The sequence below is a fragment of the Tetrahymena thermophila genome (genome assembly GCF_000189635.1).
Source record: "Tetrahymena thermophila SB210 genomic scaffold scf_8253957, whole genome shotgun sequence".
In the NCBI taxonomy this organism is placed as follows: domain Eukaryota; phylum Ciliophora; class Oligohymenophorea; order Hymenostomatida; family Tetrahymenidae; genus Tetrahymena; species Tetrahymena thermophila.
In genome coordinates, this window is record NW_002475984.1 from 53,034 (window position 1) to 69,358 (window position 16,325).

Below are 16,325 nucleotides of genomic sequence, written 5' to 3' on the forward strand. Positions count from 1 at the left end.
AACAAAATTTAATTTTTTGAAAATAAATAAATTAAAAAATTTTATAAACTATTTTATGAAAATATTTAATAATAGTTCAATCTGATAATATGATTAGTTAAAAATTATAAAAATAAAGACTCCTTTGAGCATGGCTCATTGTGAAGATTACATTTGTTAATAGTAATTGTCAGAATTTTATTTAATTAAAATTCAGTATTTTTCTGAAAAATTTATCTTATTTCCAAATTAGTATTACTAACTAACGGCCTTAAAAATAATGTAAATTAATTAATTTATGTGCCAGTAAAAAGAATTCCTTTTTTTACAAACATATTTGAAAAACAATAAATTGAATTCTCTATTCAATTGCATTAAATAATGATAAGTGTTTAAGCATGCATTTTGGATTATGAAGACTTTTTTTAATATCAAAGTTATTAACAACCTTAAAAAAATATAAGATTGTAAAAATTTCAAATGATATGATCAGAAATAAGCGATTAAAAAGTAAATAAAAATGATTTGAATACTTAATAGATTTAACATATTAAACAGTAATTTTTGTTGTATAAAGTATTTTATTATAAATTTAGTGACTTAGAAGTACGTAAAAAAAATTTAAATATATTTTGTCCATATATATATTTAATATAAGAAATTACTTCATATAACAATCTCATTTTATTTAATTCAGTTTAACTTACTTCCAAATTATTTCAGTGCAAATTTTCTACCAAACTTCAATCCATGATGAATTTGTTTCAGAATTATTGATAAGAGTAGGGATTTTATTGTTGTAAGACAGGGTATCTTCTTACATTTTATGCATCAACAACTTCTACTGATTATCTGCTTGACTGATCATTATTGATGCTTAATTAAGGAAGTTCAACAGTCATGAAGTTTTAGTTGCTGGGGATAGCTACAGGTCTTTGAGGAACCGAAGCGTGTTCATTGGATGGAACAGCATAATATGGCTAGGCGTGAACAACTGGAATGGCAACTCTTGGTTGTTAAGGTTATAATTGTTATTAGCTAATTAGAGTATTGGTTAATTGAGGATATTAGTAATTCATTTAAACAGGTTATCCGACAGGGATGCTAGGTTAGCTGTTTTATTGAAGGAAGAGCTCGTGAGGATTGTTAGAACTATTCAATTATTATTAGACAGTTTGTTATTAAACGTATTATTCTCTCATAGTTCTCTATCTTTCTCTTCTTTGTTATCTCTTTCTCTTGCAGCACTTGACTAACTTTACTAGAACAGCAATAACTAATAAAATGGAGGCAATATTTATTGCGATTCTTGCAGGCTTAGGCAATCTTTTGTAGGCCATTTTTAATTTAGATCCTTATTTTTTGAATTAGCTGTGATAACCAGATCCTTTAGATTCAACAAGGTTAGAAGAGCTTCTCAAATGACCTTAATCATTCTTTTCTTCGTGTTTTCCTTATTTTTTTCTCATATCACCGCCACGTCTGTTTTCGTGATCACTTTCTTCTTCTCTGTGGTGTTTTTCTCTCTTATGATTTTGGTGTCTTTTTTCATCTTCTTCTCTTTCATGCTTTTTACCTTCATGATGTTTCTTTTCCCATTTATGTTCTTCACGTTGTTTTTCGTGATTTTTATGATCTCTTTCACCATGTTTTTTGGTTTTATTAAATGAGCTTACATCTGTCGAATTCTATTCATCGATTTCATGAGGATATTATTGAGGAACAGGTGGCAATTATTTTTGAGTCCAAGCTGAATTATTTAAATATTATTCAGTTTAGTTATAGGTAGTAGCACCGTGAGTAAAATTGTACAATTATTTTAAGTCTTCGTTATCGACTTAGAAAGCCTGAGCTTAAATGCAAATTAGTGCAATTGATAAAACAATCAGTGTTTTCATCTGGTTTTAGTTTATTTTTAATAAAATTAATATTTATTATTATTATTAATTATTTAATTAATTATAAGATTTAGCTGGAACTTTATATTCTAAATTTGAGTCAAGGCCTTATAAATAATTAATTTTGTAATGAAATTCTTTCTTTTTTTTCTATCTCACTTTTTTCCTTTTTAATTTCAGGCAAAGAAGAAAATAAGATTAAAGTTTCTAATTAATTAAATGAAGAATGAAAAATGTAATTTAATAATTAAATCAATTTTTGTCGCTAACTCTTGCTAACTCAAGTCAAAAATTAATTAGAAAAAATAGACTAATTTTTTTAATAAAATTTTGCGCTTACATGCGCTTTAAGCATGTTCAGGCAAAAAATAAATTAAAAAGTAACTCTCAATTATAAATATGAATACAAAGAATATTTCATTGATTTTAAAAATCTAATTAAAGCAAATGTTTTTTAAATTATTGATTAAAATTATTTTTAGTTGTCTCATTTAGAGATCATAGAATCTTCTAATTCATAAAACGCATCTTGAATTTGATTGAACTTCACAGGCACAAGTAAATCCACTTCATACCTATTTAAAAATATAAGCAAGCATTAATCAAAAATAATTAACGTTAGATTAAAATATTATTTAAATTTATTTACTCCAAAACAAAGCGCTTAGACTCTTCATCTAACAGTCTGTAAGAAATCCATAAAACTTTATTATAAATAAATAATTTATTAGATTGAAGCAATCATTATAATATATTAGAATAAATGAGGGGAACCTAATAAGAAAAATTGATAGATAGATAAATAGATTCAATGTAAAATTGCGGAAATTAATAGACTCTGCAATTTTCTAAATCGATTTTACTTCCAAAATTAAACATTCTAGATTAGTCGATTAAAATAAGTTTTTTGGTCAAAAATTTTTGAAATTCAAACAAATTCAGAGCAGAATTAATTAACTTAATTTAAAAATTAAAAACTTTGCTTTCTTATAAAATATATCAATCATTAATTAATTAATAAATAAATAAATTGATTGTTTATTTTAAATAGCTACTCTTTCCAACTTAATCTAAATTCTATCAAAACTACAAAACGCATTATAAATTTTTACATTAATCTTTATCAAGCTTCTGTTTCAATTAGCTATCAAGATTCTCTATTATTTCTTTGAAGCTGTCAGTATAAGAGTTGCATCTCATTAGTCGCTTCTTAATTTTAGAGCAAATGTCTTTCCAGCAAACCCTTAACTGGTCAATGTTTCTAACAAAATCCTAATTTTTTCCAGAATAAAAAGAGAATGTGCTTTTTAAATTCAAATATCTTTGAATAACTTATTTTACGTTATGCGAAATTTAATTAGAAAATGCTGTCTGTTTATCAATTTTAAATAATCCTTCTTAAAGGGAGATGCTTGCAAATTTATTCAATGAAAGATTTCTTTCACCTAATTTTTAAAAATTTAAATGAAAAAAGTTAGCAAAAGGTTTTTTTAAATAAAAAACTCCATTTTTTCTTGTTTTTTTAATAAAAAGGATGCATTTTTGAGTAATAAAATTTTAAACAATTTTTGATTGTGATTATAATTACCATCAGAGGAGATAATATCAGCTTCACTTAAAAACAAATCCTAAGCTTTTTTTAAATCAAATCTTTCTTTTTCTAAATGACGATACAAAGTAATAAATTCATCAATTTCTATTTAGCCATTTTTATTAAGCTAATTTTATAATTTAAAGTTTTTTAAAAATAAAATAAATGCCAAAAAAAATATGTTTACATCTGCTGCAAAAAATAAATCTTCTACATTTCCTAGGACATTATTTTTTGTTTAATTATATTTTTCTAATATTTACTCCATCATATCATCAAAGTCTATTCAAAAATATTAAAAATTTTTAAAACTAATTTAAATAATAAGTAAATTTAAATTTTAATATAAATTTATTGTAAAAAATTTAATTTAAAAAAGCTTAAAGTTTCTTTTTAATATTAGGTAATCCAAATGCTTATTTTATTTATCAAGATAAAAATTTTATTTCTGAAAAATAAGTTTAAATTGAATTATTTAATAGTGGGAATTAAATAAAGAATATATGATTATTTAAAAAATTAAAAATTTTAAATAAAATGTTTAAATATTACCTATTAAATCTGATTTATTCTTATCCTAAATCTTGTTTTTGTTAATCTAATTTATAAATTATGAAATAAATTATATTTAATACAAATAAATTTTTATTTTTACCCAATCAACTAATTCTATTACTTTATCTTGACTTATGATATCTTGAAATTAATTTGTTAACGCTTATAGCGAAAGTTCCTAATTTTTTAAGTAAGAATTTAAATATTTAAACAATAAATAACTTCATTTTAATTTAGAATATCAAAACTAAATTATTTAGAAGCAATTAAAAAGAGATTAATAACATTGCTGATTGCATTATCGTAAATTTAAAATTTATAAAAATTTAGTTTAGTAAAAAAACTAAAGCCATAAAAATAAACCATTAAAAAATAAAAATCTAATTTCACAAAAAAGATAAAAAGCTGTTAATTAATTGATTAATAAATTAACTTAAATAAGAATATTAACTAATTTTTTTAAGAAATAATTAATTAATCTATTTACATGAGAAATGAACATTCTATCAAATGGCTAATTTATAATTTGCATGCCACTGTTTCCAGACTCTTCAACGAATTTAAGACATTTAATATAGAGCTCAAAATCTTAACTATCGTAAGGATCATAAATTCTAGCAAATCGTGAAAACATTTTGATTCTAGAGTTATCTAAGTATTTCATTGTGCTCTCTAAAAATTATTAAAGTTTAGTCTCAGCAACTTTCTTTAAACCGTATTTCTACATCATGTTGTCGTAAGCTATAACATATAAAGGGTTTTACACATTTTAAGGGTTTTTAATTCTATCTTAATAAACATTCAATACAAATTTTATGATATTGTTTTTTGTTTATGAAATTTAGTGCTTATTTTCCTTTATCCTATCTTAAACTTTGCTTAATAATTTAAGAGCAGGTTCTGCATTAGCACTGATAGTTCTGTCCTTTTTTTAAACTTATCCTAATTTAAATTCATATGTCTTTGTTTTCTTATTAGTAAACAGTCTCATCGACGATCTTCTCACATTATGAATCTGAGGAAGGTAGTCATCAAAGTCTACATCTTCTTTACCATCTTCGTCATTGATTATAAAATCGTTAGTTAAATCTCCTAACTAGTTTATTAGAGCATCAAACCTAGACCTTCTAGCTTACTTATTTTTGAATATTTATGTGGGAGAATTTTCTATTTTTAAATTTATTAAAATTTTTTATTTTAAGAAATATTTGAAAAAAAAAGCTTTAGAAAGAAAGAAATAAAGAAAGTAATTTAAAATTTTTAAAACACCTCCACCTCCAGGTTTAGAAATACTTTTCTTTGACTAAGGTTGTGACATTTTAAAGTTCTTAGCCATGCTTTTAGTCTTAGAAGTTGGAGAGCTCTATTGTTCTATTGGAACAAATTCAATTATGGAAATATTTTCAGGTTCATCTGATTTAATTTCTTCTTTAGGAAAAGGAATATCGTTAAATGATTCTTAAGTATTTTATCCCATATCTTATATTGAATATTCATTTGTTTATTATTATATTTTTCTATTTTCTTGTACTAGCTACTTAGCAATATCTTATATTTTTATTATAGTATTCTTTTAACTCCTTATGATGTCCTTGAGTTACTTTACCTTGTTAATTAGTTTCTTATTTTTATTAGTCAAATCAGAGACATTGTCTTTGATTTCTTCTATCTCCAGCTTGGCATCTTCTAACTATAATTATTAATTTTATTTAATAAAATTTAAGTTTCAAACTAATAAAATTCAATTAAAATTAAAAATAAATTATGAAATTTTTTAATAGAAATTTTAATCTACCAAAATCATATCAAAGAAAAAATCAATAAATCTATTTTAGATTTTGAAATCTACAATAATTCATAAATATTCTCGTTTTTTTGTTTGAGTTTAACCATATATTGATAGATAGATATAATTAAGGTAAAATATTTTTGTAAAAATGAGAGATAACTATGATGCAAAAATAGGAAAACTGAACATTAAATTTGATTTTGTTTGTTTAAATAAATTTTAAATTTGAAAAAATTTAAATTGTTATCATTTTGTTTATTAAATTAACATCTTTTTAATCAAAAAATAATTTCTGAGTTTTATTTAAAAATATTTCTTTATATTAAAGCTATTAAATGTGGATCAAGAGCTGAAAAGGATAAATAAATATCTGATCATTTATTAGATTTTATTTGTTTGTTTTACAAAATTTTTATTATTAAAAAATAGACATAAATAAAGAATTAAAAATTAAGTTCATCTTAAAAGATTAAAGAATTATTTACTTCTTTCATCTGCTGGATTTTTTCTTCCTAGTCTTATTGAGGATCGGGATTGATATTTTAAAATTGATTTTCATTTTAATTTTAAAAAGATTTTGAGGATTGTTTTATCAAAGATTGTTCATTCTCAATTGGTTATTGCTCAGTTATTTCATTCTAGTTTTGAGGACTTGTTTCTTAGTTTTTAGCTTTTTGCTCTTCTTACTCTTTAGTAATCAGATTCAGCATTATGTCAATATTTTATTTAATGATATCTGGCAGATCAGAATTATCTCTGATTGCTTAATAAATAGACCTCCAATCTGTTTAATTTATTTCAACATTACCAAATTAAGAAGTAGTGGAAGAAGTTAATTAAATCTTTTCTTTTTCGATATATTTTTTTAATTACTCTTCAATTTTATCAATTTTATTCTAAAATTCTTTTGTTTATTTTTTTTAATCTTACTGTAATTGTTGGATTTCTTTAGTTTTAATCTAAGATCCCATTTCTTTTTCTTTTATAATTTTCTCTTTTTGTGTTATTAATTAATCTTTTTCAGCTAATAATTACTCCATTTACTCTATTTCCTCCTCTTGTTGTTAAATCTTTTATTCCTGATCCTTCTTTATGTTTTAGATTTCTTATTAAAGCTGCTACTTTTCCAATTACATTTACTATTTCTCTAAATTAAGTTATTCTATCAATTACTTAAGTTATTAATTTTAATTTGGCTATTTTTATTTTTAATTTGACTGTTGCTTACTATCCCTTTGCAATCTCTACGACTGTTAACTATTTTATTTTTCTTTTTATTATTATTGCTAGCTATATTTTTGCTATAATTCATTTTCTATTTATTCTCTTAGTTATTATTTTATTTAACTTCTTAAATTGCTCTCTATTTGCTCCTTCAATTCCTACTCTATTTATTGTCTTAATTAGTTTTCTCTTTCTTAAATTGCTTGATTTATTATATCACTTTGATCTTTTTCTATTCTTTCTTATTAACTATTGGTTTAATGCTTTTCTTAGTTTATTTCAATATTCTCTGTCTAAGTTTCTTCCTCAGTAAAAGTTTCTTTGTTTTTAAGTATTTATTTATCAAATTTAATAAATAATTTTAAAGAATTTGGTTTAAAATAAAATAAACAAACAGACAAAAAAATCTTACTTATTGGGAATCTTAACTTCGAAAATTCATAAAGTGATTCCATTTCAATATTTAATTCCTCTAAATGTAGAATAGAATTGTTAGCTGATTTACATCTTTTTTCAATTTTCAACTGCTATGTTTAGTAATTAGCTGCTTTGAAATCAATGAAATTATTTTACTTAGGAGTTTTTTACACATTAGGAGTTGACAATTGTATAGAATTGCTTTATTTTTAATAGTTTTAAATGCTTTAATACTTTTAGTCTTCTAACTGCTTTAACCTAATATAAGCTTTTTCTTCCATTTTTTATCGATTTTCTTAATTCTTTTATTAATTTACATATTCAGTTTAGTAGAAATCATTATCCCAAGATAGCAATTTTATGTTTTGCTTCAGAGATTCTATTTCTGCATCTTTAATTTTTATTTCTGACTAAAATTTATCATTAACTTCTTTCAATACATGATTATTTTATATCGCCATATCCAAATTACTTGTAAGTTCATCAATGCTTATTTGCATTTAAGAGAGACTCTTGCTTAACTAATTTATATTAGCTTCATAACCTTTTGATATTCTATTAACGTCCTCAATATATAACTTTTCTAAATTCCTTTTTTCAGTAGCATTTAATTCTATTAGCTTCTCAAATAAAGTTAAATATGCATCCCAAACTTTTTATATGAGCAATCCTCTCTCAGTACACTAAAGGCTAACCTATAAAAAAGTTAAAAATTATTTAATATTATAAAATTAATATGTATATTATATATTGCTTATAACTAATATGCATAATAATTAAACAATTTATTTGAGATATTTCTTATAAAAATATTTGATAAATATTTTATTTTCTTATTTATTATCTATAATAAGTTATATTATTGTTCCTATTTTTAAAAGAATTACTTGGCGAATGAGTTCTTTTAAACAAGCTGTATAAATTAGCTAAACATTTTCTAAAACTTAATCGGCTTTCAAGTTATTTTCTGAATAAATTTGTTAGAGCATTACTTCTAGCCAGTTCTCAAGGTCTTATACATCTTATCTGCTGGTAGTATTTTTATATTATTGCTATTAATTTTCGCTTTACTAAAATTTGTTATTATCTCTGACACTTTGAAAATGCTTAGAATTTAAATCTGTATTACTACCTTTGATCACATTTTGATATTATTTTTGGTTCATAGTTTCTGAAAATCTTCTCTATGGGGATAAGGAATTTACAATAGATCTTTACAAGTGAAAAGACTGATAGGATTCCTTTTTATTTTCAGTAACCTAAAAAACACTCTACTTAAACTGTTCACCGTTACTGTCAGTAATATTAACTAAAACCGGGTCTATGAGCTTTTAATCAGAAACATAGCTTAGATTTTTGTTTTCCATAATTTTCTTCAAGTCTGCTTAATACTAAACCTTTATATTCCCTAGTGCCACTAATGAAAAAAATGTTTTAATAAAAATATTTATTAAATTTAATGTTGTTTGTTACTCTTGACCCAAAACTTATTCTTATTTAATCTACTTTTATGTAAAGTTTAAATGTCTTTAGGTGTCAAAAGCATAGAGTCATATATTTTTTATTTACATTTAGGATAATCCATTATATTTGTAAAATGTTATTCAAGGTGAGAAATGTCAGAGAATACCTTTCGTTGCTTGCCTGTAAATGATGAAGTAGTCTGTAAATTTTATATTTTCCTATATTTTTAATTAATTATTTAATATATAATTTTCAAAATATACATATTTAAATATAGATTTCATATACTTTAATTTCTCTTATATCTATCTCCACTCACTCCAAAATTTTAAAATAGTTTTAAAGAATAAAAACAAAATATTAATAAAAATATTTTTTGTGAGTTGGTCTTATTTATAAGAAATTTCAGTATTTAAAAATAAAGAAGAGAATTCTTTATTAAAAAAAATATTATTTATTTACTGCAACATAGACGATGGCTTGCTAGATTATATTAGGTCTGATTAGCTTTTTAAATTATAGGATGAATTACGAAGGAAATTGCTCTTATGTAGTAAATTTTATCTTTTAATTGCTTCAGAATTAATATCTACTGATTTATTGTTAACGTTACTGCTATTCATTTGAGAAGAATTTAGTATTCCTATTATCGATTTGCTCTAATCAAATTTCATGCTTGACTAATTCAATATCGAATTTAAACGCTAGTCACTTTTAGATTTACTAAGAGTCTATGTATCTTATGTTGTTAAATTGCTCTTCAACTAAAATTTTGGAATAGTTTGTGTACTTCCGAAAATAGAAAAATCGCTTCCTTCAGTTAAAACAGGCCCATTAAGTAAATTTTACGAAAAATTCCCTCTTTTTGTTTTGCTTTAGTTAATAACTATATTATCATCATCTGGTAGAGTGATTTATTGCTTTTCTTCATTTAGAGATATTAAATCGTAAGTTTATTCTGTTTTTGAATAGACATTGCTAGTTTAAGGTTGCTTTGTCTCTATTTAAAATATTGGATTTAGCTTTAGAGTTTAATTTTATTATTATTTATGCAATGCTTCTATTTTTTTAATTCCTCCATTTCCTTCCTAATTTTTAAAATCAGTAAAGATAGAAACCTAAGTATTATGTTTCCTACCTTGATCTAATTGCTCCTTAAGTTTAGAAGCTGGCGAAATGCATATTAATTATTTAGAAATTTGCTTGACTTGTAGCTTTTCATCGCTATACTCAACAGGCATATTAAACTCATTATAATAATCTTTATTATTTGTTGACTTCTACATCTTATTATCTTGCAAAACTAACTATTAATTCCCATTTTTACTATATGTTTTGAGCATTAGCTTCTAACTTAATTTTTAATTTATCTATTAGTCGTCCAAGCTATTAGGTTTATATCTATTCCTAATTCCATTCATTTTTATTTGTGGGCTTAGTTCCTAATTTTTATAAAATTTAGTTGAAATTAGCAGCCAGTCTACTTACTTACTTATTTAATTAATTAATATATTTATTTATAATTGGGTTCAATAAGAATTATTGAAAAACAGTAGAAATTGTTTAAACAACTAGTTTGAAAATTAAAATAAATACATGCATTAATTCATTGATTCTTTTATAGATTGACTGCCATTTACAATTACAATTAATTTTTTACAATGAGTATGAAATTCCATATATTTTTATTTATAATTCTACTTTTTCTATTAAATATGTATTTATGTATAAATACTTGGTTGTATTTATATAGTACATTATCACTTTATTTCAATATAAATCTTCTATGACAAATATAACTTTTTTAAATTCAATTAGATATCATAGTAATTTATTGAGCTAGAAACAATTAGCTATTATAGAAACTATTAAATCAAAATTTATTTTTTTCTAACAAACATCATAAATTTATCATTTGCTTTAAAAATATAACAAAATGTCAAGAAGTAAATAATCGGTTTTATTAACAAAATATTAATATTATATCAACTTTACTTTTCTGTGTAAAGATTAAAGGCTAATAAATTTTAAAATTGAATTATTTATTTATTTTATGTCTGAAAAATTTAAATAATTTAAAATTTAATAAAAACAAATAAAAAATGAGAAAGAAAAAATATTTTAAAAAAACTAAAATTTTTTGAGTCAAGTAAGATTACCTTAACTTAATTAATTAGGATTGATTGATTGATGACAATTTAAAATCTGAAAATAAAAGTTTTTATTTTTTGATATTTAAAACATTTTTCCTTTTATTATCATTTTTTATGGAATTCACTAAAATTATTTAGTAAAAGATTTAAATGAAATTTTTCTTTTAAAAACTTTTCTCAATTTGTAATAAAAGATTTTTTTTCTTAAGAATTTTCTAAATTATTCTGGATTAAATTGTGAGAATAAATGTTTTTCTATTATATTTATAATTTTGATTTTGCTTATTAGTGTTGTTGTATTGAAATTTTTTTGTTCATCTTCTATTAAATAGTTTTTTTGTGGGTTTATATTATATTTTTTTTAATTAGAATTAATTGGTAGAGTAGGTAGGTAATAAATAAGTAGTTACTAAACAAAAGAAGAAATGAAAATTAACCAAAAAGCCCTGCTTTCAACTATCGCAGGAGTAGCTATTGCTGCAGGAGCTGGATTATATATGTATAAAAGATAGAAAACTAAACAAAATTAAATGGAACACCTAATTTAAAAACTTTGTGAAGCTGCATTTGGTGATTTATCTTCTTTAGCAGATATCAATTAAGATGAAATTAGATCTTTGATGCAATAATCTTTTGCTTCTTATGTTGGTGCTTATTTGATTGAAAGAGAAAAGAAGGGTATTTCTTCTGAAGCATAAACTCAGTTAAAAATAAAAAATTTTTTCAAATTCATAATTGAAAGTGTTATTGATGCATTTGGAGAGTTTTTGTTTTACTCTTAGCATATAGAGAAAACAGAAAATTTAGACCATTAATTGATTTAGGATTAAGGATTTGAAAAATATAATTTTGTGATCAATCTTGTTTTTAATCTGATTTCACAATTTTTATAAGATAACAAATTATACTCTCACTTATTATCGTAAATTTTAACAGAAGGAATCGATTAGCCAACAAGGTATTTAATTGGCATCGATTCTTATGAATTATTTGAATAGAAGTTTGAAGATAAAAATCATTCTATTTTTGAATATATTTTAATACACCAATCAAGACTATTCACTGAAAATATCAACATTTTAGTCAAAATTTTAGATGAACTAGGCAATTAAGATGCACAATTTCTTCGATTTATTAATTTGAAATTTTTGAAGCTTATTAAATTTGCTATAAAATAAGTAAAATAGGAATCTGAATAAGTGGAGTTGTTCAAATTTACAGAGTTAAGCAGCGTTTGTTCTAAATTATTCTCAAGTGAAGAACTTATTACATCTATATTAATTTAAAATGAATATATATTTATTAATATAGCTAATATCATAAAAGATTGTCTTCAAAAAAGTGAATAAAATTTGGAAATAATTCAAACAAATTTATTAGTTTTAAAGAATTTGTTTTATAAAAGTGAGAATTTAAAATAATTCAACAGAATTGATGATTTAGTAGAAATTTTATTAGATTGTTAAGAAATTCTTTTTGAAAATATCTAAATTTATAATTAAAATGGCTAAGATTCTTTACAATTTTTAATATAAAACAGCAATAAAATTATTTAGAATATTAAAATTCAAAAGGATTTTTATGAATTGTTTTACAATTTAAGTTATTTTTCATGTGTTGATTTGGCTAAAAATAAAAAGAATAACCTTATTAATATCATGTGCACTAAATACAGGCAATTCGTAGAGAAATTTTATGATCAAAGCTAATAAATCAGTTAAAATATAAGAGAGGATAAAAATTACATTGGATTTTCAATATGTAATTTATTAGTTTTTATTACTTTGATCTCACAAGGACCTGATTTAAATACAAATACTCTTGTTTATACTTTAGAAAGCCATTTTTAGTATCAAAATTAATAGGAATTAGATTAATTTGTAAATAAAATAGCTTATTTATTACATACCAATTTGTTATATTATTCTTTCCATTACAATTCATAATTGTTGAATCAGTTTGAGAATTAACAAAACTCTAAATAAAATAGCAATATTAATGATTTTTGGGATTTAATTTTAAGCGCTGAATCAGGAGTTTACGATTTAAATACTTTCACATATTAACTTATCAGCTCAATTTAGTCAAGTGGGAATTAACTTATATTTAAATATGTTAGCCACTACCACTTTTAATTTAGAAATTAAGCTGTGTATGAGCAAGTGCAAATCCTTAAGCCACAAATAGTAGTGAAGAATATGATTTATGACCAAACACCTCTACTAAATATAGACTATAAATTAAACCAAATTATATCAAGAAACAATAAAGAAATTTAAGAAAAGAAATATTTTGTTATAAGACAAATAATTAGAAAAATATTATTCTAAAACAAAGATAAAAATTTTATGAAAGAAAAACTTGTAATTTCAGCAAAGTAATACATTAACAATGAGAAACTGATAGATGAAGTATTAAAAGAATTTAATTTTAAAGAAGGATAGTTAATTAAAATAAACGAATAAGACTTAGACTATTCTTATGATATTCTCAATACTGGTAGATCTCTTTATTGCTCGGATCAATCTAATATCATAAAGAGTAATGTGAATGTTCTAAAAAAGACATAATTCTTTAACTTATTTAAACATTAATAAGATTTGATAGTAAACAGTTTCACAAATGAGTACTTAATTGAGCTATTTATAGAAAAATTAGGAGTTTGCTCTATAAATGATGACCTCTGCAAGGATATGATTTTAACCTTTGACTTTTATATATATACCTGGGCTGAATTGATAGAAATGTTGTAAAACTAATAAAACCTACTTACTTAATAATAAAAACTAGCAATAACCAGCCTAAAAGAAAATATACTTTCTGAATATAGCCAATCCCTTTTAAGTCTTCACTTAAAAAATTTAATTGATAATTTTAATGGTAGATAAGAAAAGGCACCTTTAGGAGCTCAAAATCTTCAATTATTCTTTTCTAATCATGAAAAAAGTGAAAGTAAAAAGAAAATTAGTACAAGTTGAATAATAAGTAAAAAATATCAGATAAATTAATTGTAGATAAGTGCATCTAAAAACAGCTATAATTCTAAAATAAGATAAGATATTATGAAAATATTAAAGTAAATTAATTCAAAGATTAGCATTATATTTTTTTGTGTTAGGAAATATAATTCAATAAGAGATTTATCCATTTAGCAAGAAATATATTTTATAGACCAAGTAAATATTTTTATTCTAAAATATATTTTTTTTATTTTATTCTTACTTTTTGAATGATTTTTTAAAAAATTAAATCATTTAAATTGTAATTTTAATTTAAAACTTAAATTAAAACAGAATAATTAAAAATGAAATTTAAAATGGTTTCATATTTTTAATTATGTGCTTTTAATTGCAATTTATATAGCTTTTAATTTTTATTTCCTTCTATTAATTTTTAATAAAAATTAATTATTTAAAATATACAAAAATATGATTTTAAATCAATCAATTAATTTGATTTTTATTTTGGATTTTATGTTTGTTTGTTTGTTTTAGGTGTTAAATAGAGTTTACTTTTAAAAAATAAATGTTGTGTTATATATTTTTTGTTTTTTGAATTGATTTATTGATATTTTGTTTAAGAAGAAAAGAATAATGTTTTGTTTAATTAATTAAGGGGGGGTTAATCTAGTCAGAAGCACTCACACCCTCCAACCACTGGTGACTTCTCGTATAGACGATCGGTCAAACACAGCGATGGATGATCATCGTGAAACGCAAAAATACCTATTCTCCGAAGAGAATAAAATACTAATGGTTTCTGTATCCCATTTACGGATGAGAGTGTCCTTTTAATCATCCTAGATTGAGTTGTTGTCTTCAAATGAAGAAACTTACAGTAAGTAATTACTATAAGAAAGATCCTGTATAAGTACAGTCTTAAAGAAATTCTTATAGGCATGCGGTTTTGCTTTATATACCAAACTTGCTTTTCAATTTTTATGGTTTTCTCTTGAATTATTATTAACTAAATTTAGTTTTAATAAAAATAGATCTATTTCTTTACTATTTTTTTAGATTTATAATTTTTAGTCAATCTTATTGCTACAAATTCTAGCTCAAAAAAGCAAAGCTCAAATATGAGTCTAAATATTTTTATTTAACATTAGCACCAGAGTAAAAAGTTATTCTTTAAAGAGATGAAACTGTTTAGCTTTCATGATATACTCCAACATACATTTTATTGAAGTGTATGATGGAAATTTTTAAGTCATAAATATAATAATAGGTTGGATAATACAATAATGTTGAGAACAATAAATATATTTTATAAATAGATTGAAGCAGCTCTAAATAAGCAATTAAACTAGAAAAATTTAATTTTTGAGTAAAATCATACAAAATAAATATGAATTTTTAAAAACAATAGCGAAATAATTTAACTTAAATCCATATTGAAATGATTTTTTCTTTTTTTTTGTTTGATCTGCAAATATATATAACAAAATAAGCTAAAGAGCTAAAGTAGCAATAGCATTTTAGAGAAATTGCTTGAAATTTATTTTAATAATATATTTATTAAAATGTTTTAAATGAAAATCAATGTACATATTTAATACCTTAAATTGAAAAGGCTACTTAGATAAAATTACTCATTTTTATTTTGGATAAGAATATATAATATAAAAAAAATAATAAAGTAGCAATAAAGTAATATAAAAAATTAAAAATTTAATATTTTAAATTGAATAATTAAAATCTAAATTATTTTAATTGTATTTAAATGCTTTTTTTAATATCATTTTCATAATATTTAGTTTGTTCATAATAAGTAGAAGTAAGTTTAACTTTACATAATTTTAATAATAATTTAGTCTCTTATGGTAAAAATATCAATAACAAATAGCAATTTATAAATAATAATTAAATAATAAAAATAAAAATAATAAAAATAAATTAATTTATTTTATAATTATGAAGCTTATTATAAAGTCATCATATTTATTTTTCAGCTTGAAATAAAAAAAATTATTTTTAAAAATAATTTAAAATATTAAAAAATATACATTTTTAAGCTAATTATGAAATAAAATTATGAAATATTTAATAAAAAAAGAACTTTTTAACATTTAAAATAATTTGAGAATTTATTTTTTTAATGTAAAGTTAATTTTAAATTTATTTTAGTTTAATATTTTGTTTGTAAAATACAATTTTATTAAAACTTTTTCATCCAATTTATTTGCAAAGATGCTTTTGAATAATAATTTCAATGATATTAAGAATTTAATATGCGATTTGTTTTGAAATTTTTAT

The 16,325-nt window shown here is 22.2% G+C and overlaps 4 protein-coding genes across 4 annotated transcripts; 1 reads left to right on the plus strand and 3 right to left on the minus strand. All coding sequences in view use genetic code 6, as the record gives it.

Annotated features, from left to right (window-relative positions):
* Positions 1 to 743: 743 nt before the first annotated feature.
* On the minus strand, positions 744 to 1,877 carry TTHERM_01071430 (transmembrane protein, putative; the record flags this gene model as incomplete). The annotated part of the gene is made up of 1 exon (XM_001026842.3): positions 744 to 1,877. The coding sequence occupies one exon, from the start codon at positions 1,875 to 1,877 to the stop codon at positions 744 to 746; it is 1,134 nt and encodes a 377-aa protein (XP_001026842.3).
* A 487-nt stretch (positions 1,878 to 2,364) lies between these two features.
* Positions 2,365 to 10,422, minus strand: TTHERM_01071440 (EF hand protein; the record flags this gene model as incomplete). The annotated part of the gene is made up of 15 exons (XM_001026843.2): positions 9,380 to 10,422; positions 8,927 to 9,135; positions 8,341 to 8,870; positions 7,449 to 8,148; positions 6,298 to 7,355; positions 5,299 to 5,713; positions 4,511 to 5,190; positions 4,124 to 4,201; positions 4,021 to 4,066; positions 3,656 to 3,750; positions 3,466 to 3,595; positions 3,219 to 3,322; positions 2,990 to 3,149; positions 2,527 to 2,581; positions 2,365 to 2,452 (listed from the first exon to the last, which is right to left on the minus strand). Exons 1-15 carry the CDS (start codon positions 10,336 to 10,338, stop codon positions 2,365 to 2,367), a joined length of 5,307 nt encoding a protein of 1,768 aa, XP_001026843.2. The 5' UTR covers positions 10,339 to 10,422.
* Positions 10,423 to 11,495: 1,073 nt separating this feature from the next.
* TTHERM_01071450 (transmembrane protein, putative) lies at positions 11,496 to 14,048 on the plus strand (the record flags this gene model as incomplete). Its single annotated transcript, XM_001026844.2, has 1 exon — positions 11,496 to 14,048. One exon carries the CDS (start codon positions 11,496 to 11,498, stop codon positions 14,046 to 14,048), a length of 2,553 nt encoding a protein of 850 aa, XP_001026844.2.
* Positions 14,049 to 14,700: 652 nt separating this feature from the next.
* Positions 14,701 to 14,868, minus strand: TTHERM_001071451 (hypothetical protein; the record flags this gene model as incomplete). The annotated part of the gene is made up of 1 exon (XM_012800774.1): positions 14,701 to 14,868. One exon carries the CDS (start codon positions 14,866 to 14,868, stop codon positions 14,701 to 14,703), a length of 168 nt encoding a protein of 55 aa, XP_012656228.1.
* Between the last annotated feature and the right edge of the window lie 1,457 nt (positions 14,869 to 16,325).